The 27,540-nt window shown below is 37.8% G+C and overlaps 1 protein-coding gene across 7 annotated transcripts in view; it reads right to left on the bottom strand.

Annotated features, from left to right (window-relative positions):
- The window catches only part of LOC117290234 (membrane-associated phosphatidylinositol transfer protein 1-like), a 79,230-nt gene that overhangs the window by 28,087 nt on the left and 23,603 nt on the right, over positions 1-27,540 (bottom strand). For 6 of the 7 annotated variants that reach the window (XM_033771504.1, XM_033771503.1, XM_033771506.1 and 3 more), the window contains exons 4-7: positions 8,418-8,550; positions 6,649-6,852; positions 4,270-4,518; positions 3,634-4,032 (exon numbers count right to left, since the gene is read on the bottom strand). In XM_033771504.1, the coding sequence (XP_033627395.1) occupies positions 3,634-4,032; positions 4,270-4,518; positions 6,649-6,852; positions 8,418-8,550 (985 nt within the window). Of the gene's footprint in view, positions 1-3,633; positions 4,033-4,269; positions 4,519-6,648; positions 6,853-8,282; positions 8,322-8,417; positions 8,551-27,540 lie in introns of those variants that run through there. The other variant, XM_033771509.1, reaches the window with a different exon arrangement.

Here is a 27,540-nt window from a genome sequence, read left to right as displayed (position 1 = left end):
GAAATAATCATTGCGGGAGGACAGAAACTGAACACCAATTTGTGTACAGATTAGCGAAGGTATAATGGACTTTCACCGAAACACAAACTTCAACAGATCAAAAAGGCAGACAATTAGCACAACACGTCCACACTTGCTAGGTCACAGATGCACTGACACTGACAGACTGAACAACAGTGTCAACATGTCAGCTGAGAATGAGCTCCATTTTGAGATGCTACACTTTTACTCGGACTTGCAATTTTTTAATTGCTAACATTGAAGGAAAATTAAAGAATGGTTTGGACGAGCACAGAAATCTGTATGGCGATTTCTATGGCACAATTTAAAGGAACACGTTGCCTTGGATCGGTTGAGTTGGTCTTTGAAAAGCGTTCTGCAACCATTTGTTGTAAAATGTATATGGTTAGAAAGATATTGTAAAAGTAAAATACAATGATCTACACAAATATGCCTCGAAATTGTGTGGTTTTCTTTTTACCCTGTCGACTAACACGGTCGGCCATTTATGGGAGTCAAAATTTTGACTCCCATAAATGGCCGACCGTGATAGTTCGCGACGTAAAATGAAAATCATGCAGTTTTTAAGTGATACTTGTGTGGATGATTATATTCTACTTTTAAAACATCTTTCTAACCATATACATTTCATAACAAACGGTTACGAACGCTTTTAATAGACCAACTCGTCCGATCCAAGGCAACGTGTTCCTTTAAGACAATAACAAATTAAGTAGAAAGAATCAGCTGATCAGCTGAAGGGTTTCATGCCTATACAGGCATGATAGTTGGTCCGTGGAGAAAACATTTGGAATATTTTATCGAGTACAATGGCCGACCTATGGCTGACCATGTACACCTGGTGCAGGCTTTAATAGGCATTTCAGGCTATTTAATCACAATTTATTACATTTTGAAATCACATTAAAGCCATCGGACACTTTCGGTAAACAGTATTGTCCAAGGCCCACACTTCGTGTATCACAACTTCTATATAAAATAACAAACCTGTGAATATTTAGGCTCAATCGGTCATCGTAGTCGGGAGAAAATAACGGGAAAACCCACCCTTGTTTCCGCACGTTTGCCGTGTCATGACATGTACATGTGTTGTGTGTGTAGTGTTCAAAATAGATCCTGTTTCTCGATAACGCGAATTGATATTCTTTTAATGTTTTCTAAAAAAAATAAGGCATTTCATGGAATAATATTTTAAGGGAAGTCTTTCACAAATACCTTCTGTAAACCCTCTAAGTTATTTGTAAATCTTTGAACTTTTTTGTTTTCTGTACCTAGTGAAAGTGTCCAATGGCTTTAAAGTATGATGAATATCATGCCTGCCTATACTAGATACAATTGTGTAAATTGTTTTTGAGGGTCATTACCAATGGATGACCTTACCTTTAAGGAAACAAAATAAATAAAATCACTGATTTAGTTCTTCTCCGAAGAGGTACACAACTTTTTAAAGGCAGTGGACACTATCGGTAATTACTCAAAATAATTGCTAGCTTAAAAACTAACTTGGTAACGAGCCATGGAGAGCTGTTGATAGTATAAAACATTGTGAAAAACGGCTCCCTCTGAAGTAACATAGTTTAATTTTGAAAAAGAAGTACATGTAGTTTCTCACTCAACTATTAAAAGACAGTGTCTTTTTAGGCATCTGAAAGCACACTTGTGCAAAAAGGGTGGGTTTTTTTTCTTGCAGTATATTCTCTGGCAAATTCGATGACCAATTGAGTCAAAAATTTTCACAGGTTTGTTATTTTATGCAAATGATGGGATACACCAAGTGAGAATACTGGCCTTCCGCGATTACAAATCATGTCCAGTGCCTTGAAGGGGAAGACAGGCTCTCACTGTAGGTGTACAGCCCAAACCCATCAAACCCTTCAGGTCTTACTAAACCTGTTCATCAACGCGCTGTCATGTCAGGCCGGGCACGGATTCCAGGAATTTCCCAATCCCGATCATCCCCCAGCGGTAATCTAAGGGGGGTTGGCTCGCTCGGATAATAAACCTTGATGACTGACACATTGACATGTGCACGCTGTAATTTGTCACTGGCAGCTGACGGCGCTCAATTGATGTTATTATATAATTAAGAAGAGTCAAGCGATGCTAATCTTCAGGAACTCCCCCCACCCTCCCTACACTCATCTTAAAATTGATTGATAATTATACAGCTTTGTGGAATTAAGCATACAATGTCTGATTTCTTAACCAGGGTTACCCCTTTCACAACCTACATCCATATGTACTGTAAAAGGGGTAACCCTGTTTCAGTCCTAGGAGTAGGTGGCAACGGCCTCTGGAAAAAAATAATTGTAGCCCACACCTTGAAGTGGCCTTCAGGCCTTGTGTGTCTGGCGAATTGCATATTTTTTTTTTTTTTAAAGATAGGGAGAAGAAAAAAAACATGCAAACTCATTGTCATTTACAACTTTAAAAAAAAGAGATAATATTACACATGGTTGTACCCGCAAGTTGACTATTATACAAATATTGAGTGGCTCAGAGTGGAATGGGAGGAATATTATCGCAAGGTAAAATTTTGACTGTTCAATTTCACGAGGCGAAGCGATTATATTCCTTCTATTCCACGAATTAAAGCCACTCAATATTTGTTTTATATAACTGACATATAGATCCTTGTTATTTGATGTATTTTGAAATTTTACTATTATTAAAAAACCCACAAATAACTGACAACCAAAAATCATACAGCGCGGAGTAGCGGCAACAATGCACAACCCAGATCACAACCCTTTGCACAGGTGCTCCTTTGTTTTAGCAGCGGCGCGGCGGCGCTGTACTGCTCAAAAACATTGGGAACAAGGATGATCCTAACTGTTGAATGGGAAATGCTATTCCCCATGGGCGAATAGGTCTTTTTGATCGCCGGTGCGGATGGGAGTAATAGTGAATGTCACGTGAAGTAAGTTCCACCAATCAAATAACAAGGATCTGTATGTCAGTTATATAATTATTTATAGTTTCTTCCTAATAAAATTTCCATGATAATTGTTTTATTATGGGCAACATCTGTGAATCCTTCTAAGCTTTTCTATGGATGCAACAGATATTCAGATATTTAGACACATCAAATGAAAGGTATAGTTCAATGCATCATGTTTGGGTTAACATAGACTTTTTTTTAAAAGGTTTTTACCTAAGTTGAGGAATTTTTTTTTAAAATAAAATGGGTGTAACAAAAAAAGGAACTTTGATATCATGTTTTTGGGGTCATTATGTAACTCGCATACTTTTCTGCTGTAAGAGTAAGCCCAAAGTGTTGCCTACTTCCGGCTCAAAAACTGGCATAAATTTGTGATAAATTTTACAAGAAATCACCAACTTTGTTCATTAAAAAATAGTGTCAGAATTGTTGGAAACAAAGAAACCAATCATGGGAGGTATTTCTTTAATTTTTTTGCAGAAAAGGTTGAATTTGTTCACAACATATGTTAGCACAACTGAATGTTTTGGTAACGTTCGGCCATCCATGCCAACCAGCGCCGGTTTGTTTATTTTAAACAATGGAAAGGTCTGTAGGCCACCCCTTGCAATATTGCCACCATAGCTGACGAATCATTATTACAATGAGAAATAAAACAAACTCAGCCTCACCTCTGCTCTCGATGGATAGTTTCTTGGATAACCTCCGGTTGCTCAAATTCATCGTCCCCACAGCATTCTCTGTCTCTTCTAAACTACTCGGCACGTCTTCCGTCATGAAATCGCTGCACACCGAGTCCATCTGCGCTTCCCTGAGCCGGTTCCCGGCCATGGTCGAGGCCAGCGAACGCGACAGATTGGGCGTGTCCTGGTACTCCAGCCCCCGGATCTCGTTGTTCTTGGTCGTGGCAAAGTCGCGGTCCTCCTCCATGTGGGCGTCGGCCATTTTCTCCATGAGCTCCTTGGCCGCTTCCTTCTCTAGCTGTCGGATGTCGTCGATGGTCAGGTCTACCCACTCATCCTGCCAGCACCATGCCTGGCGGTGAGCGTGCAGCATAGTTTTGTTCAAGGCTGATGGAGAGAAAGGTTGGAGGTCTCGATGGTGAGTGTGCATTTATCATAAAGGTAGTATTCAGAGGTCATTATGCATGTTATGGTGTACTTATAATCAGAGAAATTTTCAAACTTGTTCATCAGAACGTTGAAAAATTGGTTTATTTTCAGGGAACCAACTTTTGACAGACTCAGGGAGAGTTGACAGCTCTGCTAGCATAGTATTATTTCACCATCTAACCCCAAAGAACTTACCTACATCGTGAATGAATTTTTCTATCCTACTTTGCATTCCCCAGTATCTAAACTCCACTCGGCACAGCTTGTAAGCGCACATTATGTTTGTGCAACCTCCGATGGGGACCAGTCGGCCGTCGGTGTCCATTGTAATCCAGTCGTTGGTCAGAGGGCCTCGGCCCGTCTTCTTAGAAATGTATATTTTGGGGTCCTCGTCCTTTTTGTAATCGCTGCTTGAAATAGGGTCTTTGACCATGTCGATAAATTCTGCCAGGGATAGAAAGGATTTTAAAAAGAAACAATTCATAATTTTACAGGAGGGGATGGTTAAAGGCAGTGGACACTATTAGTAATTACTCAAATTAATTATCAGCATAAAACCTCACTTGGTAATGCGTAATGGGGAGAGGTTGAAAGTATAAAACATTGTGAGAAACGGCTCCATCTGAAGTGACATACTTTTCGAGAAAGAAGTCATTTTCCACGAATTTGATTTCGAGACCTCAGATTTAGCCATGACTAACACTGTTTTGTTCCTTTTTTTTTACTTTCAGTAAAAATGTCTGGGGAAAATAATACAAACAAAATTAACTTTTGTCTTAGAAATTAATAAAGTATACACATGAGTGCTTGCCAGAGTAAGGTTTCAAGCTAAACTATCATGTTACATTTACAATTTGTGACTGGTATCCTGCTCATTTCTGCTTAGCAAACAATTGTCAAGCAATATTTTCTGCTTAAGCAGCTCTATGAAATTGGGCCCTGGTTTCAATACACATTGAGGCCGCTGTGGTCACTGAGGGCTCAAGTACATGTATACTGTGCATTTTTACCCAAGGTAATCAAACCCACTCCAGCTACATACATCACACCATGCGAGGCATAATCGTCGGATACGCAGACAGACTCAAATCTGACATTTAAGGCCGGGAAACATTAGCCCAATTTAATCAAATGAAATTGTTCCCTCCAAGTGTGAACAGTTATGGATCACTGACACTCCCGGAAACCATGGGGATCCGGAACAGTGATGGAAGACGAAGACATTCATCAAGGGAAGGGAAAAGAAGAATAAGAAACAAAAACCTTAGGAAAACGGGGTGATTTTTCCTCACCTACTTGTACTTAATTGGGGTCAAGCTAATTTCCTTTTGGCTTGTACGTCTACAATAATATAAAAAAAAAGCTAACCGGTTGGATAAATTTGTTCTAGCGCATCCCCTAAGGCTTTTCATGAAATTGACTCAACAACATTTTGTCACCTCGCTAGGGATTTTACCAGAGGATTTAAATAAGTTGTTAAGTTGTCTCCACCTCCTAATTTGCCAAATTTATTGTATGGGCCTATTTCCTTCTAATATAAAACCAAAGTGCCTGTCAATCTGAGAAGACAAGTGTTGCCTAACTCATGCATGATATTTGGTTGTTGCAACAAAAGTAGAAACGTTGTTCTGCGTACAAGGGCTGACCTAATATTGTGTATGTCTTTGTAGACTTTTCGGTTCATTTGGTTGATATTTTGCTGATTTTTTTAGGATTAAAAATAATTGGAAAACCACGAAAGTAGGAAAATTATCATACCTGCTAATTCTAAGAGAAAATGCATTACTGCATAATCACAAGCATCTCCCCATTTCTTATACTTCTTGTTGGAACAATTAAAGACACTGGACACCTTTGGAAATTGTCAAAGACAAGTCGTCTCACTTGGTGTATCTCAACATATGCACAAAATGACAAACCTGAGAAAATTTGAACTCAATTGAAAGAAGTTGCGAGATAATAATGGAAGAAAAAACACCCATGTCACACGAATTTGTGTGCTTTCAGATGCTTGATTTCGGGTCCTCAAAATCTAATTCTCAGGTCTCGAAATTAAATTCAAATATTTGAGTGGAAAATTACTTCTTTCTCGAAAACTCCGTTACTTTAGCGCGAACAATTTCTCACAATGTGTTTTTACTATCAACAGCTCTACATTGCTCCTTACCAAGTACGTTTTTATGCTAACAATTATTTTGAGTAATTACCAATAGTGTCCAGTGCCTTTAAACGCCTTAAAGAAATCCCTTTTGGGGGACTGTTGTATCAGAGTGATTCATTTGACTAATATTGCTGATATTTTCTGAAAAATAAGCCGGAGACCACTACTCAGGTTCACTCTTCGTATGTAATGCTTACCCGTTTTTTTTTTTTTTTTAAGTGTTCAAGAATAAGATTTTCCTAAAGTGTCAGAACAAAAGACTGTCCACATAGTGACTGCAAAACAGAGCTGTGTGTGTGTGCTTTGTTTAAAAAAGCAATGAAGCAATGATTTTAGAAACAAATCTTTAAAAGGAAAATTGAAAGTCAGACAAAGCGCTTTGCACAAATGAGATGATTATGATGCCAACTTACCTATTAATCTACTTTTAGACTCGGCTGACGGCAAGTTGAAGACGTTTTCCTGATGGCCAGCATCAGGGAAGTACTTTGTCTCAACTTCCACGGAGAACTTCTCCACGAAGGGGCAGGTGTAACGAGTCTTGGTGTAGGGGTAGGCGTTCCAAGATTCCTCCTCCACTCTCAGGGCGGTCTTAGGTAATATTGCACGGAACCATCCTAAAGATGGGTCACAAAGAGTTTTGGTCACTGTTTGGTTTAAGTTTAAAGCCATTATACACTTTCGGTACAGAAAAAAAAAAAAAAAAGTTCACAGATTTACAAATAATTTACAGGGTTTACAGAAGGTAATGGTGAAAGACTTCTTTTGAAATATTGTTCCATGAAATGCTTTACTTTTTGAGAAAACATTAAAAGAATATAAATTCTCGTTAGGGAGAATTATGGATTTATTTTAAACACATGTCATGACACGGCGAAATGCGCGGAAACAAGAGTGGGTTTTCCCGTTATTTTCTCCCGACTCCGATGACCGATTGAACCTAAATTTTCACAGGTTTGTTATTTTATATACAAGTTGTTGGACAATACTGTTTACCGAAAGTGTATAATGGCTTTTAATTTACTCAATATTGTAATTTGTTTGCTTAGAAATGCTTCTGGCTGGTCCGGGTTTTGGGGATGGTACATTTTTAGACTTTTTAGTGTGTTTTCAGAATTGTATTGCTGTTTTTGAATTTCTTAGGTTTGTTAATTAACTACCTAGTTTAGTGTTTTTTGGCTTTTGCTTTTTAAATTGTCTCTCTGTGATGCGCCTTGAGCGTCTTTTAGGCGAAACTTTGGCGCTATATATACTTTTTATTATTATTATTATAATTGATTTGCGGTAGCACCATGTGTGTATTATAATCATCTACTTGCCAGGTAGATTATTGTCTTTTGAGAACTTGTCTTGCTTTATATTCTACTATACCCGGAGTAGACTTTTCGGAATTCGGGAGACTTCTTAGTTCTGAAAAGAACTTTCCCCGCTTTTTAGCTACTACCAGGGCGGCAGGTAGAAAATCGGACAGGATTGCCACTTCTGCTTTAGTGGATCGAGGGGACTTCACTACCGTGTAGTGAGTTCTAAATTGGGCTCCAGTTGGCCTGTTACAAAAGAGTCCTCAATAGCAACTAGTGTGAAAGACTTAGTGGGTATACTGACCTGTTACAAAGGAGCAGATTAATGGCTTTTTAATGAAACACATTGTTTTGTGGTACATTGGCCATCACGAAAGGGGCATTATTGGCCTCCATTTTGATACACTGATGCGGCTTCCTTTGAGATGCATTTTGTGGGTATATTATGTTAGCCTGTTACATAAGGACCATTAGTGGTTTCACATGTAACACACTTTCTGGTTATATTGACCTGCTACAACAGGGCCATCAGTAGCTTCAAATGTAATACATTTTGTTTTGGGTATATTGACCTGTCCTTTGGGCCATTATTTACCTAGTATACAGTAAGTAGCTTCCAGTCTGATAAATTTTGTGGGTATATTATATTAGCCTGTTACAAAAGGGCAGTTAGTGGCTTCACATGTAATACATTTTGTTTGGTATAAACATATATTGACCTTTCCACATCAGGGCCATTATTTTACCTGGTAAGTGGCTTCCAATATGATACACTTTGTGGGTATATTGACTTGCTATAACAGGGCCGTTAGTGGCTTCAAATGTAATACATTTTGTTTTGGGCATATATTGACCTGTCCACATCAGGGCCATTATTTTACCTGGTAAGTGGCTTCCAATATGATACACTTTGTGGGTATATTGACCCGTTCCTCCAGGGCCATCTTCATACGGTCTGTTGATCAGAATCTCCACTCCACTCCCTGCACCACTGCTCTCTTGCCTGCTCTTTTTCTGCAGAGAGAAAGAACAAAATAATGTAGAACCATCATAAGTCAGGCATTCACAGTGACTTAGTAGAGTCCTGGCTGCCCATAGATATAGAACATAAAACCTAGATCGGCTGCGCGTACATACGCGCCATAAGCCGTACACAAACATTTCTATTTTTTTTCATGGACGCGCTAAAAAGTCAGGTGCTGGTGGTAACGCACGAAAAATGAACATGGGAGATAGGCCTTTAACCACTATGGACGCGCCGCTAAAAGTCAAGTGCTGGTAGAAGATGAACGTTAAAGATAGGCTAATGGCTGCCCCCATGCCAGAACCCGCGTATGTACGCGTGGCCGATCTAGGTGTTATATTCTAGATCTATGGGTCTTGCCCTGCTTTTCACCCTATTGGACCCTGATTTGATTCCTGCTTTGACTCCTGTGGAACACGTTTTTAGGCACGTTTTTAGGCACTAAAGGAATGTTACATAATTCATTGGTAAGAAAAAAAAATCATGAAGATCACAGATTTACATACAACATACACAGTCTAATGATGATGATAGTAGAAAACATCCCTTGAAATATTTCTCTCTGAAATTTCATATTTGATGAGAAAAAAATAATCAAATTTTGCGTTTGGAGTTTATCGCTCAGTGAGCGTTTCATTCATTTTTGTTTTGGCATCGATGCAATGCAAAATTTGTAATCCGTTTTCTACTATTCTCTCGTGACCAAGATGGCCGAACGATCTCGAACTTCTACAGGTTTGTCAGTTTATATGGTGGATTACATAAAGTGCTTACACTGCCAGCAACTATTTCGCTAGCAAAACCAATTCTGTAATGTTCCTGTAAGCATTTAGCAGAATTGTTCTGACCAGAATAATGTTCAAGCAGACTACCATGTCACGTGTACAATTTGTGACTGGTATCCTCCTCCTTTCTGCTTAGCAGAAAATTGTTAAGCAGCTTAAGAAATCAGGCCCTGGAGGTTGCTATACAAAGCATGCCCCAGTCCAGATGATGCAGCAACACTGTCTTTACTATGGGAATTCCAATTTGAGTGTTCCCTTTGACCGGTAAAAGTACCACACATCAAACTCTGAACTCACAAACCATGGCTTATTATAATAATATTAATAATATTAATAGCCCTGTTAACTTAAAGTTCAGGGCAAAACCTGATGATGATTCATTCCTAATTGTTATTGCTCTAGAATAATAATGTGCAGGTACCATGTTTCAGGTAGACAAAAACATCAATCGGACATTGTAACGTATGTATAATGTTACTACAACTTAAGGGCACTAGACACTTAAAGGCAGTGGACACTATTGGTAATTACTCAAAATAATTATTGGCATAAAACCTTTCTTGGTGACGAGTAATGGGGAGAGGTTGATGATATAAAACATTGAGAAACGGCTCCCTCTGAAGTGCAATAGTTTTCGAGAAAGAAGTAATTTTCCATGAATTTGATTTCGAGACCTCAAGTTAAGAACTTGAGGTCTCTAAATCAACCATCTAAACGCACACAACTTCGTGTTGCAAGGGTTGTTTTTCTTTCATTATTATCTCGCAACTTCGATGACCGATTGAGCTCAAATTTTCACAGGTTTGTTATTTTATGCATATGTTGAGATACACCAAGTGAGAAAACTGGTCTTTAACAATAGTATCCACTGCCTTTAAAGGGTGTATCCCAACATATGCATAAAATAACAAATCTATGAAACTTTGGACTCATTCAGTCATCGAAGTTGCAAGAGAATAATGCAAGAAAATTTGTGTGTGCTTTCAGATGTATAAATAAAAAGTGTCAGGCCTGAAGTATTCTAATATTTGATGACAAGTTAATACCTCTTTCTCAAAAACTTTTGTTACTTCACAGGGAGCCATTTCTCATAATGTTTTTTACTGTCAACAGCTCTCCATTGCTCGTTACCAAGTAAGTTTATATGCTAACAGATATTTTGAGTAATTACCAATAGTGTCCAGTGCCTTTAAAAGGAAGGATGATACTTTGGTAATGACCCAGAAAATGGTTTGTATTAATTTCTCTCCAAAAGCTTACTGGTAAACACAGATGGTTACAGCAGTATTGTCCTCAATTTTGGATGTACATACACAAACCAAAATCAGCTGTTTTTTTTTTTTTTTTCTTTTTCTTTCTTTAGGTTTTCAGATAAAAGTTTTCTTGATGCGATTTTATTTGTAAGGGAAATTGTTCACCGAAAAAAATAACTCCGTAGAATGAACTTCAAAATCAGTATGATTTCAGACTAAAATTAAACAAATTTTATGTATTGTTTTTTATCATTACCTATTCTGTACGAATACCTTTTACTAGGTACGTTTTCCGAAATAGATTAATGAAAAATTATGTCAAGCTTAGGCTAACATCATACAGCTGTTAAATTAATTATTAGCAAAGAAAATATCTTCCTGAAACCCCCACGCACTTGAAATTGTTGTGCTTGGTACTCTACTGGGTTTTTGGCAGGCATAAGGGTCTTTAGTTTTGTTTTTTAGTAATATATGCAGACCAGGTGCCAAGCTATTGTAATCCTACTACAAGTTATTATTAGTCTCCTGATGATGACTAGAGCAATAAGACCAATTTAAGAACTTATTTCGCGGCAGTGCAGCTAATAAAAATCCTAAAAGCTTAAGTAGTAGTCCCAGCCAATTTTCAATACCTAATAATAGTTAAAAAGCACGACAGTTCTTTTAAGAACTGAGAAGCGTCCCGGACAGTCCGATAAATCTTCTCCGCTACAGTAGAATAGTTCTCTAAAGACCAAACTCTACCCGGCAAGTAGATACACACTACCGCAAACCAAATATTTATTATTATTAGGGCCTAGTTATTTTTAATGTTTTATTGTCACATGTAAAATATACAGTGAAATGCATTTTGGTTTTGCGTGTCTAAAAACATGTTTTTACTTAAAGGGTCTAGGTTATTTTTGCAGGACACAAAACACTATGTCCACAAACTTACATTAAACTTACACAGTTTGAAGATAATGATGGTAGAAAGCTTCCCTTAAAATAGTACCTACTGATGAGGTGCTATAGTTTTTAAGAAATGAGTAAAAAAAGTCACACAAATTATTTTAGCATGAATGAATTTTCATGACAACGTTTTACTCATTTCTCAAAAACTACAGCACCTCAGCAAGAAATATTTTCATGGAAGCTTTCTACTATCATTATCTTCAAATGGTGTAAGTTTAATGTAAATTTGTGGACATAGTGTTTTGTGTTACAAAAAGTACCTCAAACCTTTAAATATACACTTCAAATTACACACTTTAATATGTCACCTAAACTTAAATTTTCTTAAGTTTTGGGTTGAACACAGACAAATTTAGTAAAGTGTGATTTGAACCTGCGCCCTCCCCTTTAGTGCCAGAGTCCTACCCACCAAGCTATCTACAAGTAGGCCTAATTTTGGCAGTCTCCCTTTTGTATCACACAAAGTTTTATTCTGAAGAACTATCCACAATTTTTTCTTTTTAATTGTGAAGTGTATGTAGGTCGTGAATGAACTTTACATGTGTCAGCTAAGTAAGCAAAGTTAAAAATGTGATTTTATTTGATATTTTCAACTGAAATATTTGGTTATGTTTGCCATAAATGTGATAATGGGAAGGGGGGGGAGGTGCATGTCAAATAATCAATGCTTATTTGATCATTAGCATGCATAACACTATGGAGGCAACAAGGCAATTGCCTCCATGCTTCATGCCCCTGGTCATTGCCTTGGTGCCCTGTGACATATTCAAGTAGAAATGTCTATTTTCGTCACAGGAGTGCCTTTTACCAAAAAGAAACTGCCTTTTGCTAACAAGAAATAAGAGTCTGGATTGAACAAGAGCCATTTCTTCAACATTACCCAACGACATTCAACACTCTGCATCAAATTGAAACATTCCTATCGCCTTCAAACTCGACCAAATAATCTTCAACATAACTCATCAGAATGAAACGCCTTTCTCGTTCAGTCAGGAATTTAAAGCGATTCCACAAACTTCTGAAAAATTCTGAAAACAACAGCGGCATAAATCATTTTCGCTGATAAAACGCACGATATGTATTTTTGTCACGGCCGCCATACAGAAATCCAATCAATCAGATTCTTTAACGTCTGGGGGAAAAAAATACACAATTCATAAACATCAACTCTGCATAGCTGAAAGTTTACACCAACTGTCACTTTTTAAAAGCAATATTTTTTGTTTTATTGCCTGGCGATTTCTATGAATATCGGATGTCCAACAAAGAGGGTAAATGATTTTAAATCATTTGCGTTTCTCGCATGCTCGCAACTGGATGTTGACTGGCTCGTCGGGTGTGTTGAAAGTCGAGGAAATGAGCATTCTTCCTGAAAAGGAGGTGCAACCTTTGGAAAAGACCTTCCAATCTATAGCCAAGTTCACATTGGACTTTTGTGGGGTAAACTGTTGAGCACATGGTTAAAGGAACACGTTGCCTTGGATCGGTCGAGTTGGTCTTTGAAAAGCGCGTGTAACCGTTTGTTATAAAATGCATATGGTGGTTAGAAAGATGTTTAAAAAGTAGAATACAATGATCCACACACATTTGCCTCGAAATTGCGTTGCGAACTACTTTGCGAACTACTTTGCGAACTAACACGGTCGGCCATTTATGAGAGTCAAAAATTTGACTCCCATAAATGGCCGACCGTGTTTGTCAACGAGGTAAAAGGAAAACCACGCAGTTTCGAGTGATACTTGTTTGGATCATTATATTCTACTTTTAAAATATCTTTCTAATCATATGCATTCTATAACAAACGGTTACATACGCTTTTCAAAGACCAACTCGACCGACCGAAGGCAACGTGTTCCTTTAAGAGTAGGAACATTTGTATCAGGCATGATACTTCAGAGGAAATTAAACCTCAATGCCCCCTGGTCATTGCCTTGGTGCACTTTAAATGCTACAGTAGAATTTTACAATTTCCCCGTAGGGTGTCCTTTACCAAGGAGAAAATGCCTTGGTGCCCTTGCCCTTCCAAAAACGAACCATACAGGGCTGCTACAGCAATTCCTCGGCAAGTAAGGGAAGCTTTCTACCATTATTATCTTTAAACCGTGTAAGTTTAATGTAAATTCGAAAAAGTACCCAAACCCTTTAAAAAACACTCAGGAGCATCATACAGGGGAAAGATGCCAACAACCGCCTTCCCAGTCAGCGCCACTGTGATGTGTTTTTTTCTCTCTGTGTGTTTGGTTAAAATTTGATTGATCGCAGGATGAATTTGTAAACAAAGGCACCTCAGAATCTGGGAACCTTAACCGGATTGCTTAATCATTTACAGACAACCATTTTAAAGAATCATTACAGAATTGTTGAGAATTTTTTTTTTTTTTTTTAAGAGCACAGCTTTACATAAAACTTACACGGTCTAATGATGATGATGATAGTAGAAAACATCCCTTGAAATATTTCTGTCTGAAATGTCATATTTTACGAGAATAAACAACACTAATTTCCCGTTTGGAGTTTATCGCTCAGTGAACAATTTACTTATTTTATTATTTTAAAATTGATCTGTCATGCAAAATGTGTATCGGTTTTTCACTTTTTTTTCTTGTGATCAAGATGGGCGCTCGATCTCAAACTTCTACAGGTTTGTCAGTTTATGCAAGCAACTGTTTTGTTATCAAAAACCAAATCCGTTAGGGTTCCTTTGAAACAGAAACATAGGGGTAGCTGGGTGGTTGGAGGAGGGAGGGGCAGGAAACGGGCACATTATGTACACTACTATTTAAAAATGTACACCAGCCCCTTACGGGTAGTACACTCTATGGTTATAATAATAACAATTGTGGCTTCTTATATAGCGCACATGTCCGTCACTCAGTGACGCTCCTGGCGCTGTAACACACAGTATTTCCAAGACGATATGGGACTTTGTTTGAATTACGAGACCTAATTCTGATAGCACCATGTCATGTTTTACAAGGTGCAGTTGGTGCAATTTGCTGCTGATTGGACCAGGAACACCGGGGCGAACCCCTTCTCTTTTTGATAAGTGCACTGGGTTATTTTATATGCGTTACATAACACATGGGACCAACGGCTTAACATCCCATCCGAAGGACGAAGCAATGGTGACAGTGTCTTACTTCGATGGACTCTACAGTGGATTTAAAGATGTTTAGTTTGCTCTTTTTACACAACGCTACAGAGATTATCACACGGTAGCAACCCCCTGATGCTCAAAGAATTTCTTGCATCTGACATGCTGTCACTTTGGTGAAAACATGAAATATTTAAATGGATCACATTCACTGATCTTTAAATCAAATCAACCCATATCTGTTCAACTACCACTATAGGATTTCCTGTTAAAAACATGAATGCTATATAAAATATGTAGTGTAATTTATAAACTGTACAATGTATGAACAACAGCCGATTTCACGAAATGCTATCTCAAGTAAGGACGAGTTATAGGACGAATAACTTGTCCTAACTTAGGATGGGTTCAATGCGTCCTAACTGCTATGGTTAAGGAACTTAACTTTTCCTAAGACCTAAGATTAATCCTAAGTTAGGAAGAGTTTGGTGAATTCGACGGCTGTCATACCAGTGGTTACCACTGCAGGGCCTGAATTTTACATTGGACTGCAGGCCATGGTCAGTGTTTTTAGCATCAGGCCAGTAAACTCACCACCAAACAAGTCAGACTGTCATGTGTTTTTCAACTGAATACAAAATACCTCACTGTTTAATAACATTTCTTTTTAATTTGCTCAAATATTGACTTTGGGTCTGATCTGTTCCTTGCTCTATGGTCGAAAAATACCTTTCATACTGTAGAGTTACTAGAATATACTTAAAGACCTGCTTGAATGAAAATGTCAAGTCATGAACTTTGCTGAATTCCATTTAAAATGTTTTCAATGAATAAGGAAATCGAGTCATATGATTATAAATAGATTTTGATTGTGTAACAAAACAATCATTTCGAATACCCTTATCCAGCGCTTTTCTGAGAGATTTGCGAAAAGCCCCGTTACGTAATCACTCTTAAAACGTCATAGTTGGGAGCTCCAATTTGTAAAGCCGCTTTGTTGCAGCGTGGAGTTATAACAAAGCAAACTCCCACAAATGACGTCAGCGGCATTGTCCTTTGGAGCGCGCTCTCAACGGCAGAAGTGTTTGTAGTTTTTCAAAACCTTTAGGTTGGTGCCTGATTTTTTAATCGATAATTACCAAAAACTCAGAAGTGTACACATATCAAAATTACATTAAAATGGTCAACAAGTTCATTATAAACAAGTCTAAATACCATTTCCGTTAAAAACATTCCGCTCAGGTAGCTGTTTAAAATATGAAATACAAAAGACAAATCGTCTCCTGACGATGACTAGAGCAAGTTAGTCGAAACGTTGTGACCAATTTCAAAAACTGACTCCGCAGTAGTACAGTTAATTACGATCCTAAAAGCTAAAGTTACCAGCTGTTCGTACTTGGATTTAATATCGGTAAGTTAACTTATTTAGGCAGTAAGTAAACCATTTTAAAGACACTGGACACCTTTGTTAAATGTTAAAGAACAGTATTCACACTTTGTGTATCTCAACATACGCACAAAATAACAAACCTGATGAATATTTGAACTCAATTGGTCGTCAAAGTTGTGAGATAATAATGGAAGAAAAAACACCCTTGTCACACAAAATGATTTCTTTTTAAAAAACTACGTTACTTCAGAGGGAGCCGTTTCTCAAACAGCTCTCCATTTTTTATGCTAACAGTTGTTTTGAGTAATTACTAATAGTGTCCATTCATTTAAAGGCAGTGGACACTATTGGTAATTACTCAAAATAATTATTGGCATAAAACCTTACTTTGTAACGAGTAATGGGGAGAGGTTGATGGTATAAAACTTTGTGAGAAACAGCTCCCTCTGAAGTAACCTAGTTTTGGAGAAAGGAGTAATTTTCCACGAGTTTGATTTTGAGACCTCAAGTTTAGAAGTTGAGGTCTCGAAATCAACCATCTTAACGCACACAACTTCGTGTGACAAGGGCGTTTTTTTTTCTTTCATAGTTATCTTGCCACTCCGACGACCGATCGAGCTCAAATTTTCACAGGTTTGATATTTTATGCATATGTTGAGAGAAGACTGGTCTTTGACAATTACCAATAGTGTACACTGTCTTTAAGTTTAATGGGAATGCAGCTTTATATAGATGACACATAAAATAATAGAGTTCACTTCACTTGAAAAAAAAACATAGCAATCAAAAATGCATTCTGGCTGAATAACAGCTAAATCAAGCTGGTTATCCAATCTAACAAGGTGATACAAATAACACTCAAACTGTCCACTTAAAGAGTTCAATCATTACCTTTCACACTTTAAGAAAAATCACTCATAGGGCCTAATATTGTTTGTGTTTTGCCCTTAGACCTATGTTAAAGGCACTGGACATCTTTGGTAATTGTCAAAGACTAGTATTGGGGTAAAATAAGACTAGTATTCTCATTTGGACAACATGTCCCTTTAAAAGTACCAGAACAATTCATGTTCATGGCGGCTTTATAGCTGTGATGCCAGAGCCAGTTTGATAAATTTCGAGACGGAAATCAGAAAAATAGAATTGATAATATTACATTATATAGTTGGATGGCCGGACGGAACAACAGAGCGGCAGAAGCAAAAGGCCGCTTCCGAAGGAAAACAAAGGAATTCAAAGGAAAGGACAGGGGGAAATATTACACAACAGAAGTTGTTTTTCAAAAGGAAATTTCTTGTTTTTCAAAAGTAATTACATTAGAGTGAAGTGCTCAGGTTGTAAGAAAAATCAAGATGAGAAAAAAAAAAGGGAAAATTATTCAAGCTCAAGTTGTCCAATCGTTTAAACAACAGCCACTCCAATAACTGTTCATACATACACTACATGTCAGTGAAAGATTATTTAATAATAATAATAATAATAATAATAATTACAAAAATTATGGAGCGTTAAAGGCAGTGGACACTATTGGTAATTACTCAAAATAATTATTAGCATAAAACCTTTCTTGGTGACAAGTAATGGGGAGAGGTTGATGGTATGAAACATTGTGGGAAACAGCTCCCTCTGAAGTGCCATAGTTTTCGAGAAAGAAGTAATTTTCCACGAATTTGATTTCGAGACCTCAGATTTAGAACTTGAGGTCTCAAAATCAACCATCTAATCGCACACAACTTCGTGTGACAAGGGTATTTTCTTTTCTTCATTATTATCTCGCAAGTTTGATGACCGATTGAGCTCAAATGTTCACAGGTTTGTTATTTTATGCATATGCTTAGATACACCAACTATGAAGGCTAGTCTTTGGCAATTACCAATAGTGTCCAGTGTCTTTAAATACAGATGTTTCTAAGCACTATAACCAGATTGACAAAACAGATGGGTTTTCAGTTGAGATTTAAAAAAGATGACCATTCATCAATCACTCCAAATTCCCCTCAGACAGTCCAAGCCAGCCCCCAACATTCCCTTAAAGGAACACGTTGCCTTTGATCGGTCGAGTTGGTCTTTGAAAAGCGTTTGTAATCATTCGTTATAAAATGCGTATAAAATTGTAATGTCCCCACAGCCTGTGCAAAATCTGGCTACTTTGCTAATGAGAAGGGAGGAATTTTAGAGGACTTTTCAAGCATTTCTTTTGTATTAACCCCCAAAATGTTGCTTAACAAACACAAGACACAATTTCATGTAACCGTACTGAATAAGCACAAAACATGCTTAGCACAAAAAAATCTTGCTAAGCAGAAACAGGTTTAGCATTTAAACATACCATGTGTATTGATTTACTGTGACTGGTTTCCAGCTAATATCCCCTTGACAGAAAAAATCTTCTAAGCACCATTTTTTTTTTTTTTTGCTTAACAGCTTCACGATATTGGATTCCTGGATCACTGGCCCAAATGACATGTGTTCAGTGAAGCACCTCAATGCACATAATATGAAATTGGACTCATGAGAGACATTTGTGCATACAAAAATAATTTTGGGTTGGCAATAAATCAGCAAGAAGACCTCCACTGAACCCGTGGCATTCTCTTCTCCTACTTATGTAGTTCCTTTTTGCTACAGAAAAAAAAAATAATTGCACAGCCCCTTTGGGACAAGAAGCCTGTGTCATCTGCTTTAACTATGCCCTCTTAACATGTTATAAACAAATGTTCTGATGAACAATTTGTTGATATTTTCAAATTTTCCTTCTTTTTTCATTTTTCAGGCATTTCAAAATAAACCTTTCTGGCTTCTGTAAATGCCCCCATATTGGTACTCTCCGTATTTTGTTGTCATTTCATTTTCATTAACTATTTTCTTGACCTATTTTTGACTGTCTTTGACTTAAATAATTGTACTTAATTTTTGTATTATTCTCCCTTTTTCACCACTATGGAAATAAATTGATTGAATTGAATTGATTGAATGGAAAGGTCATCGTTTCCTCAAGGAGAGAGACTTTATGCTTTTCTCCTGAAGACGAGCAGAGTAAACTGTTTGAAAAAGTCAAGACCAAACCAGCTCTTTTTAGAGCTAACTCTCCCTCAAAGAGATTCTAAACATGGTTGTACATGCTGTATGCTTTGTTTTAGAAGGGCAGTTGAAATTAAGGCAAGGCAATAACCAGTGGGCACAGGGGCAATCACAGGCAAGTATAAGGACTGTACATGGATATACCTGCAAATTTTTCTATTTCTTAAATTCTTATCTTTACACCACGCATTATTAATGTTATTGTGTACCCCAGATGTGGAGCAACAGATCTACGGATCATAGTATGTATTTGCTTTTGTTGTCCCTTGCCCATCTTGGGGTATAATGTTGTCAATGTATTTGTTTTGTACTGTTATGGCGAATAAAATAATAATAATAATAATAACCCTTCAAACACTTCATCCCTGTAGGTGTGAATTCACATCCAGGCACTGGACACTTTTGGTAATTTGTCAAAGACCAGTCGTCTCACTTGGTGTAACTCAACCAGCATAACATTACAAACCTGTAAAAATTTGAACTCAATTGGTCGTCGAAATTGCGAAAGAATAATGGAAGAAAAAAACACCCTTGTCGCACAAGTTGTGTGCTTTCAGATGCTTGATTTCGAGACCTTAGCAGAGGTCTTGAAATCCAATTCAAATATTTTAGTGCCAAAATTACTTCTTTCTCAAAACTACATTTTTTCAGAGGGAGCCGTTTCTCACAATGTTTTATACTATCAACAGCTATCCATTGCTCATTACCAAGTAAGTTTTTATGCTAACAATTGTTTTGAGTAATTACCAATAGTGTCCAGTGCCTTTAAACATACCCGAACCCACTCCTTCCCCACCGCACAACACACCTCTCCATCACAACATGTCAAAACCAAAGCGATAAATCAACCTCCTGATGAGCCAACATCTAGCATAATTGAAAATATGTAACTCATACACACTGTAATATTTCTGTCATACGTGCACGCTGTACAAAACCACTTCCCTTTCGGCTCATTTATAATGCCAACCCGTCCCCCCGTCCATTTCGGTTTCCCGAAAAGAGTATCGTGCAGTAAACCTCCGCTGCAACATCTGTAATAATCTGTCGTCCAAACTAAATTGCCATGAGAGGAACTGTTAATAATAACGCAGAGATTCCAGGGATTACTAACGGGCCTCGTGAGAAGGGGAAGGTAGACGAGGGAGGGGGGTGGGGGTGGGGGGGGGGGGGATAATGATCAAAATAGAGAGAAATGCTCCCATGAAAGATTCAAGAATATTCATAAAATATAAAACAAAACTGGACAGCACCGATTTGCTCCATGGAAAAATGCTAAACAAGGCTCCTACATCACAAATATTATGTATCTGTCCCTCTCTACACACAGTCTTCCTAATTTATTCAACCTTTACTAGCCAATGAGACAGACCCCGAGCATTTATGCTAGTGATACATAATGGGGTTTTTCTCCCCATCTCTCTTTCTCTCACTCGCTAGCTCTCACGATCTCGATGCTCCTGTATTTTTAAATTCCCTGAATACAAAAGTGTACACAGTGTGGAGGGACCGAGTGCATGACTTTTTTTTTTTTTTTTTTTTTTTTTTTTTTTTTTAAGAAGGTGTGTGTTCAGGGACCATGTAGGGGTTTTTCATTCCGCACGTTCTATAAATTATGTCTAATTTGGCTGAAACAGTATGGATATGGTTTTGTACACATGTGGTACCCACCCCCACACATTTTCTTTTTTGCCCTTTTTTCGGTAGAAGGTGTGTGTTCAGGGACCATGTTGGAAAGCAGTAGGGGTTTTCATGGCGCACGCTCGATAAATTATGTGTAATTTGGGCTAAAACAGTATAGAAACAGTTTCGTACACATGTGGTTTTTCCCCCACCCCACTTTTTTATGAAATGAAAATTACTCAACCACATGATATTACTGGCAACATTTTTTTAAATGACGCCGAGTATGCCCTGGGCTCAATCATAGAGCTGCTTAAGTAAAAAAAAGTAGCTTAGCACAAAATAACTATGATTACTAGAATAAGGTGGCAAGCCAAAATACCACATGTCACATGCACAATATATGACTGGTATTCCGCTCCTTTTTGCTAATTAATTTTCCAAAGGCTGGCAGGACTAGTGAGCAATGATCGTTTTATCTAGTCTCTTGCAGAAGGTAATGTTGTCATTTTTAAACAATTTTTCTGCCAATGACGTCTGTCTTTTTATCTACACTTATTTACTGATTTGAGCTGTTTTGGGATAATCACTGCACTTTATAGTTTTTTTTTATATAATTATTATTATTAAAGACACTGGACACTATTGGTAATAGTCAAAAACCAGTCTTTTCACTTGGTGAATCTCAACATATATGCATAAAGTAACAAACCTGTGAAAATTTGTGCTCAATTGGTCATCAAAGTTGCGAGATAACTATGAAAGAAAAACACCCTTGTCACACGAAGTTGTGTGCTTTCAGATGCTTGATTTCGAGACCTCAAAATATAATTCTGAGGTCTCTAAATAAAATTTGTGGAAAAATTACTTCTTTCTCCAAAACTACGTCACTTCAGCAGGCGCCGTTTCTCACAATGTTTTATACTATCAGCCTCTCCCCATTACTCATTACCAAGTAAGGTTCTATGCTAATAATTATTTTGAGTAATTACCAATAGTGTCCACTGCCTTTAACACAACACATGCTGTACATGTACATGTCAAGTACTGATTTCTCCTGCAAGTTGTTTCTCTTCATCTTAATGAATACAAAGAATATTTTGCTTTGTGTGTTTTTTTGGCCCTCTTTCTTAACTCCCCAGCGAGTATAAAATATCAGTGTTCATCTGCAAATCTTTTCACAAATAGAATATGGAATACATGTGATTTGGAAATTTGCATAATAGAGTAATTGATATGGCTTCAGTTTGCAGTTAGAGTACATGTAAGACCGGGGTACATTATCTACTTTCTCTATGTCGGCCTAATTCCCATCTCATGGTACATATGGTCATAATAACACACTACACATTATCAACATTTCCCAGCATGTGCAAACGCATTCAAGGTCTCGTCTATCAAACCAAACTATATATATAAAAAAAAGCGCTACACTGACGACAAACATGTGCCTCAACAAAGACGAGTCAAAGACATGCAGAAAACTCTACACGGTCTCCATATGGATTGCATGAGAGATCACACAAAAGCCAGCCCCTTATAGACCTAAATGAATGACTATAAAGAGATTCTCTCGTTCAGCAACACAATATACATGTAATATCATTACTGTACTCAAATAACAGTCCGTACGGTAAACGTTGAAAGCACGGCACACGGTAACTTAAGACCGCGTCCGTTTCGCGCAGAGTCGGTGGGTGACTCTGTGGAATATAATAACAGGGTTTTATGGGCATAGGACAATTTGATTTTGTGTGTGTGGTTTGTTCATTCGGATTGTTAACAACAAAAATGGTTGATATTCAAGAGTGTGTTGACTGCTGACTAAAGTACAAAAGGAGGAAGAATCTTCTTGCGGGGTTACTCTGTTACAAATCTAGCCTCTATACATGTATGTGTCTGATTTTTACAGAGCTCATGTTTATCGGGGCATGTGTCAATTTTTTTTATGGATGAAACATGCAGCACATCTGACAGAATTCACTGATAAATATTTTGATTATCACAATGCATCACTAAATTGATTTTGCACAATTGTACACATCATGTACATGATGCATTTAATTAAATTTTTAATGAGAAAATAGAATTAGCTGTTGCAAACAACTTACCAACCAAATGGACCGAGAGTATAAATGCAAAAAATAGTTAATGGCCTGACGTTCCGACCCTAGCAGAGTCTTTCTCGAAGGCTAAATGACAACATGTTCAGAAGACGATCAGAACGTCTTTCTCCAGAAGACAATCAGAGCATACTGATCGAAACGTCGAGTTGAAACCAACGGTTCTTTTCAGAACCACCCCCAACTCATTTCAATGTTTATTTTGAGAAACAACCTAATCTTCTGGGTTTGGATTCAATCACGAGTCATCAAGTTAAAGCCATTGGACACTTTCGTACATAAAAATAAAAGTTCACAGATTTACAAATAATTTACAGGGTTTAGAGAAGGTAATGGTGAAAGACTTCTCTTGAAATATTATTCCATGAAATGCTTTACTTTTTGAGAAAACATTAAAAACACACGTATGTCATGACACGGCGAAACGTGCGGAAACCAAGGGTGGGTTTTCCCGTTATTTTCTCCTGACTCCGAAGACCGATTGAGCATAAATTTTCATAGGTTTGTTATTTTATATATCAGTTGTGATACACGAGTGTGGGACTTGGACAATACTGTTTACCGAAAGGGTCCAATGGCTTTAAAAAGTACAGTACAAAGCAAAATTACAGCAATTAATGAGAAGAGGTAACTTCATAAAACTACTGACAAATTTAACATTATTTTAAAAGCACAGTACAATACTATCAAACTATCAGTTGCTGCGGTGCCCTCTGCAAGGTTCCAAAACAAACTTACATTTTTCTCATAGAAGTGCCCCCACCAGAGAATAATATACCTTTATCATGGTGCAGCCATCTTGAGTTTCTCCCATTGATATCAATGTAACCAAACCGAGGCTGAAAGACTTGGTGGGACTTGGACAATACTGTTTACCGAAAGTGTCCAATGGCTTTAAGGGGGCTATTCCAGGAAGTCCAAGGATGTACCGGGTATTAGGTGTGTAAAACAAAGGGGGTGTGGGGATAGTCTCTTTTACCAATGTGAATCAACATGATTGAGTATTAATGAAGTTATTAGAAGAATGGGCCAGGGACTGAGGCCAGGGTAATTCCAGGAATTTCTCCTCAAAATAGCTTTTAACGCTTGCTAAAGTGGAAACACACTAAAGCAGGGATTTAGACAACTGCAGACCGTGTTCACCTTATTGAGTAGATTGAAGCTTTTTATGCATGATGGGTCAGGAACCAAGCAGAGTTGTTCCAGGAATTTGTCACATTGTTTTTGTGAAAGAAAATGCCTTTAGGAGAGTTTAAATAGAAGCGTAAAAGCCTCAGTGTCAGCCGCTTGGAAAATGGGTCAAGGGCCTGGGCAGTTGTTCCAGGGCCGGGGCTAAAATTTAACACTGGACAATAGTAAACTCAAGACGGGACAAGCCCAGTGGTCCAGTGGTCCTGTGGTTTTTTTTTTTCAATTGAATAATAATATTCCACTGTGAGATATCTTTAACAGAAAGAAATGATTTTCAAATGTTGACTTCGAGTTGAGTCTGTTGAAAATGAAAGCATAAGTCATACCTACATTTAACACAAATGAGATAAATCTTCTCTATAGTGCTTGTTCAAACGAAAACCGTTTACAATACATGTAAAACTCTGCAAAACAAAGTTCTTTCTCGTTAAGTTTTTGGTCTGATAAAATATATATTTTGGTCCACAATTTTTTAAGCAAGCAGCCCTAAGGTCTTGATGTAATTTACACCAAATTCAAGCCCAGAGGACACTCCCCTCGCATTGATTTTAAAAGAGTTCCTGTAAAGATATAAAAAGCCAGGAACAATGCTCTGAAACTTACAGTAGATCAATGCTTTGACATGTTTGAATGCGTTGATGGATTCAGAAAGACTGGAGCTATTAAGCGTGGGTCAGAGGTGTCAGATAAAAGGGGAAGCACATGTAGTTCCAGGCATTTCACCCCTTGAAAATTACTCAGAAAGAGCTCAATTAGAAACATACAGAGCCAAAGTATGCTGCGTTGAGCACGCAATGAAACTCGGAATCATGTTCACAGATTCAGGTTGGCTTAAACGAGCAGTTCCAGGAATTCACCCTCAAGATGATTTTTACAAAAAAGTCAAACATTACAAGTCGCAGAAACACAAAGAGTAGAATGCTTTGACATGTTTGATTGCGTCAACGGATCTTCAGGAAGACTGGAGCAATTAAGCTTGGGTCAGAGGGTCAGAGGAAAAGCTCCCCCACATGAAATGACTCAAGTACAAATCAATCTTTTAAATATGGGTCACAGACAGGTGAAGCAGTTCCAGGAATTCACCCTAAAAATGACTTTTATAAAAGAGTTCATGTCGAAACATTACAAGCCACATAAAGAAGAGTAGATCAATGCTTTGACATGTTTGAATGGGTTGATGGATTCGGGAAGACTGGAGCTATTAAGTTTGGGTCAGAGGTGTCAGATAAAAGGGGAAGCACATGAAGTTCCAGGAATTCCCCCCCATGATATGACTCAGAAAGAGCTCAAGTAGAAACATACATACAGAGCCAGAGTATGCTGCATTAAACACAAAATACTTTGAGCTCAGTGTTCACAGATTCAGGTCGGGTCAAACTATGAAGCACGGGTTTAGGAAGAGGTGAAGCAGTTCCAGGAATTCACACTCAAAACAAATTCAACAAAAGAGTCTCCTGACGATGACTAAAGAGCAAGCTAGTCGAAGCGTTGAGACCAATTAAGAACTCACTCCGCAGTAATGATGTTTAAAAAAGAGAAGTCCCCTCGATCCACTAAAAGCAAGAGTAACAGTACCCGAGATTTTCTACGTTCCACCCAGATAGTAGCAAAAAAGCAGAACAGTTCTTTTCAGAACTGAGAAGTCTCCCGAAATTCAGAAAATCTACTCTGCGGTAGTATTATATGCAAGACAAGTTCTCAAAAGAACATGGTCTACCTCGCAAGTAGATACCAGATGGAGTTACCACAAATCAAATATATAAAAGAATTCAAACTGAAACATAACAAGCCACAGAAAGACAAGTTTGAGCATACATGTAGATCAATGCTTTTAACCGCATGGATTTGAGTAGACTGAAGCTATTAAGCACGGGTCATGGACAGGTGAAGTACCAGGAAATTCCAGGAATTTACTGTCAAAATCACTTCGAAAGAGTTCAAGTAGAAATATCAAATACTCAGGGAAAGATGGTCTGAACATAGATCAATGCTCTGAACCGTGTTCATAGATCCAGGTATGACTAGAGCTAATTAGGTGAGGTTTGCAGAATACCACGTGAAAATCTTATTTGAGTAGTATTTGTTCTGAAAAGAACCAGTGGTTGACAACCCAACATTTCGACCAATATATGCTCTGATCATTTCGACCAATATATGCTCTGATCATCTTCAGGAGAAAAACAAATTTTCACATGGTATTGCCGCAAACCTCAACTCATTATACTTCCACTATGCAAACTTTTAACTTAGACTGGAGCTGTTTAACTTGGGTCTTCAAGAAATGTACCCCAATTACTCAGAAAGACTAAGTAGAAAAAAAATAAATATTTGCTTCATGCGTAAAGCCATTCTGAGATTCAAATTATGAGGTGACAAACTTTCTGCCTCTCTAAAACTACATTAATTCAAAGGGTGTCGTTTCCAACAATGTTTTCATATATATCAACAGCTCTCCAGTGCTCTTTACCAAGCAATTTTGTATCCTGGTCATATTGTTGAGTAATTACCAAAAGTACACCCTGCCTTTAAAAAAAGACAAAACAAAACTTCACTGCACCATGTTCCATGATTGATTGGGTCTATTATGGATGGGCCGGGAAAGCTGACTGCTGACTGCAATAATTCTGTGAATTTCACTCTTGTGTTTTTTTTCTCCTCTTAGAAACTCTTTTAGAGACCATAGCAACTGCTGTGTTGAAAGCGATTTGGCGTCGATACACATTTGTCCGTAGCTCCACAAATAATGTTTGCCTCTGAGTTGGACCTTGTCCCACTCAGACGCATCAAGTCACGCCAAAACTAATGTCTTGAATTCTCCATATTTCACATGTATAGACGCCAATCCTGTATGCTTAGTTTTTGAAAGGGCAAGGGCACCAAGGCATTTTCTCCTTGGTAAAGGGCACCCTATGAGGAAATTGTAAATTTCTACTGGAGCATTTCAAGGGCACCATGAGGCAATTACCACCACATTGATTTCGGACATTCTTTTCTCTTACACTCTCTACGGTAGCTCTTGAAACACCTACATGTATTCTACATGTATCAAGCGTTTTTGAAAGGGCAAGGGCACCAAGGCATATTTTCCCCATTGATAATGGGCATCCTATGAGGATATTGTAAATTTCCTGAGGTTTAGACTTCACATAGCTTTTTAAAAACAGTGTCCTCAGCACTAGAGAAGTAGATTTCAAACCAACCAGCATTGAGTAATTAATCATTAACCAACGAAAGGGTACTTGTAAATATGTCCTCGTAGTTCTAGGAATTGAACCAGGATGTCCGGGGAAAAAATCACGACATTCGCCAAAATTAATCCACTCCCATTTAATTTGAAGTCATTTATTACACAACATTGGTAATTTTTTTCTTGACGGAAATTGTTGAAAGGAATTATTTGAAGTCAAGGGACAACGTTTTGGCTGACGTTGTCCAAGGGGGAATTTTGCCCCCTCAAAATGACCTAAAGCTAACGCTTGACACTAC

This window comes from Asterias rubens, chromosome 5 (assembly GCF_902459465.1).
Source record: "Asterias rubens chromosome 5, eAstRub1.3, whole genome shotgun sequence".
Taxonomy (NCBI): domain Eukaryota; kingdom Metazoa; phylum Echinodermata; class Asteroidea; order Forcipulatida; family Asteriidae; genus Asterias; species Asterias rubens.
This window is presented reverse-complemented; position numbering and strand designations above follow the sequence as displayed.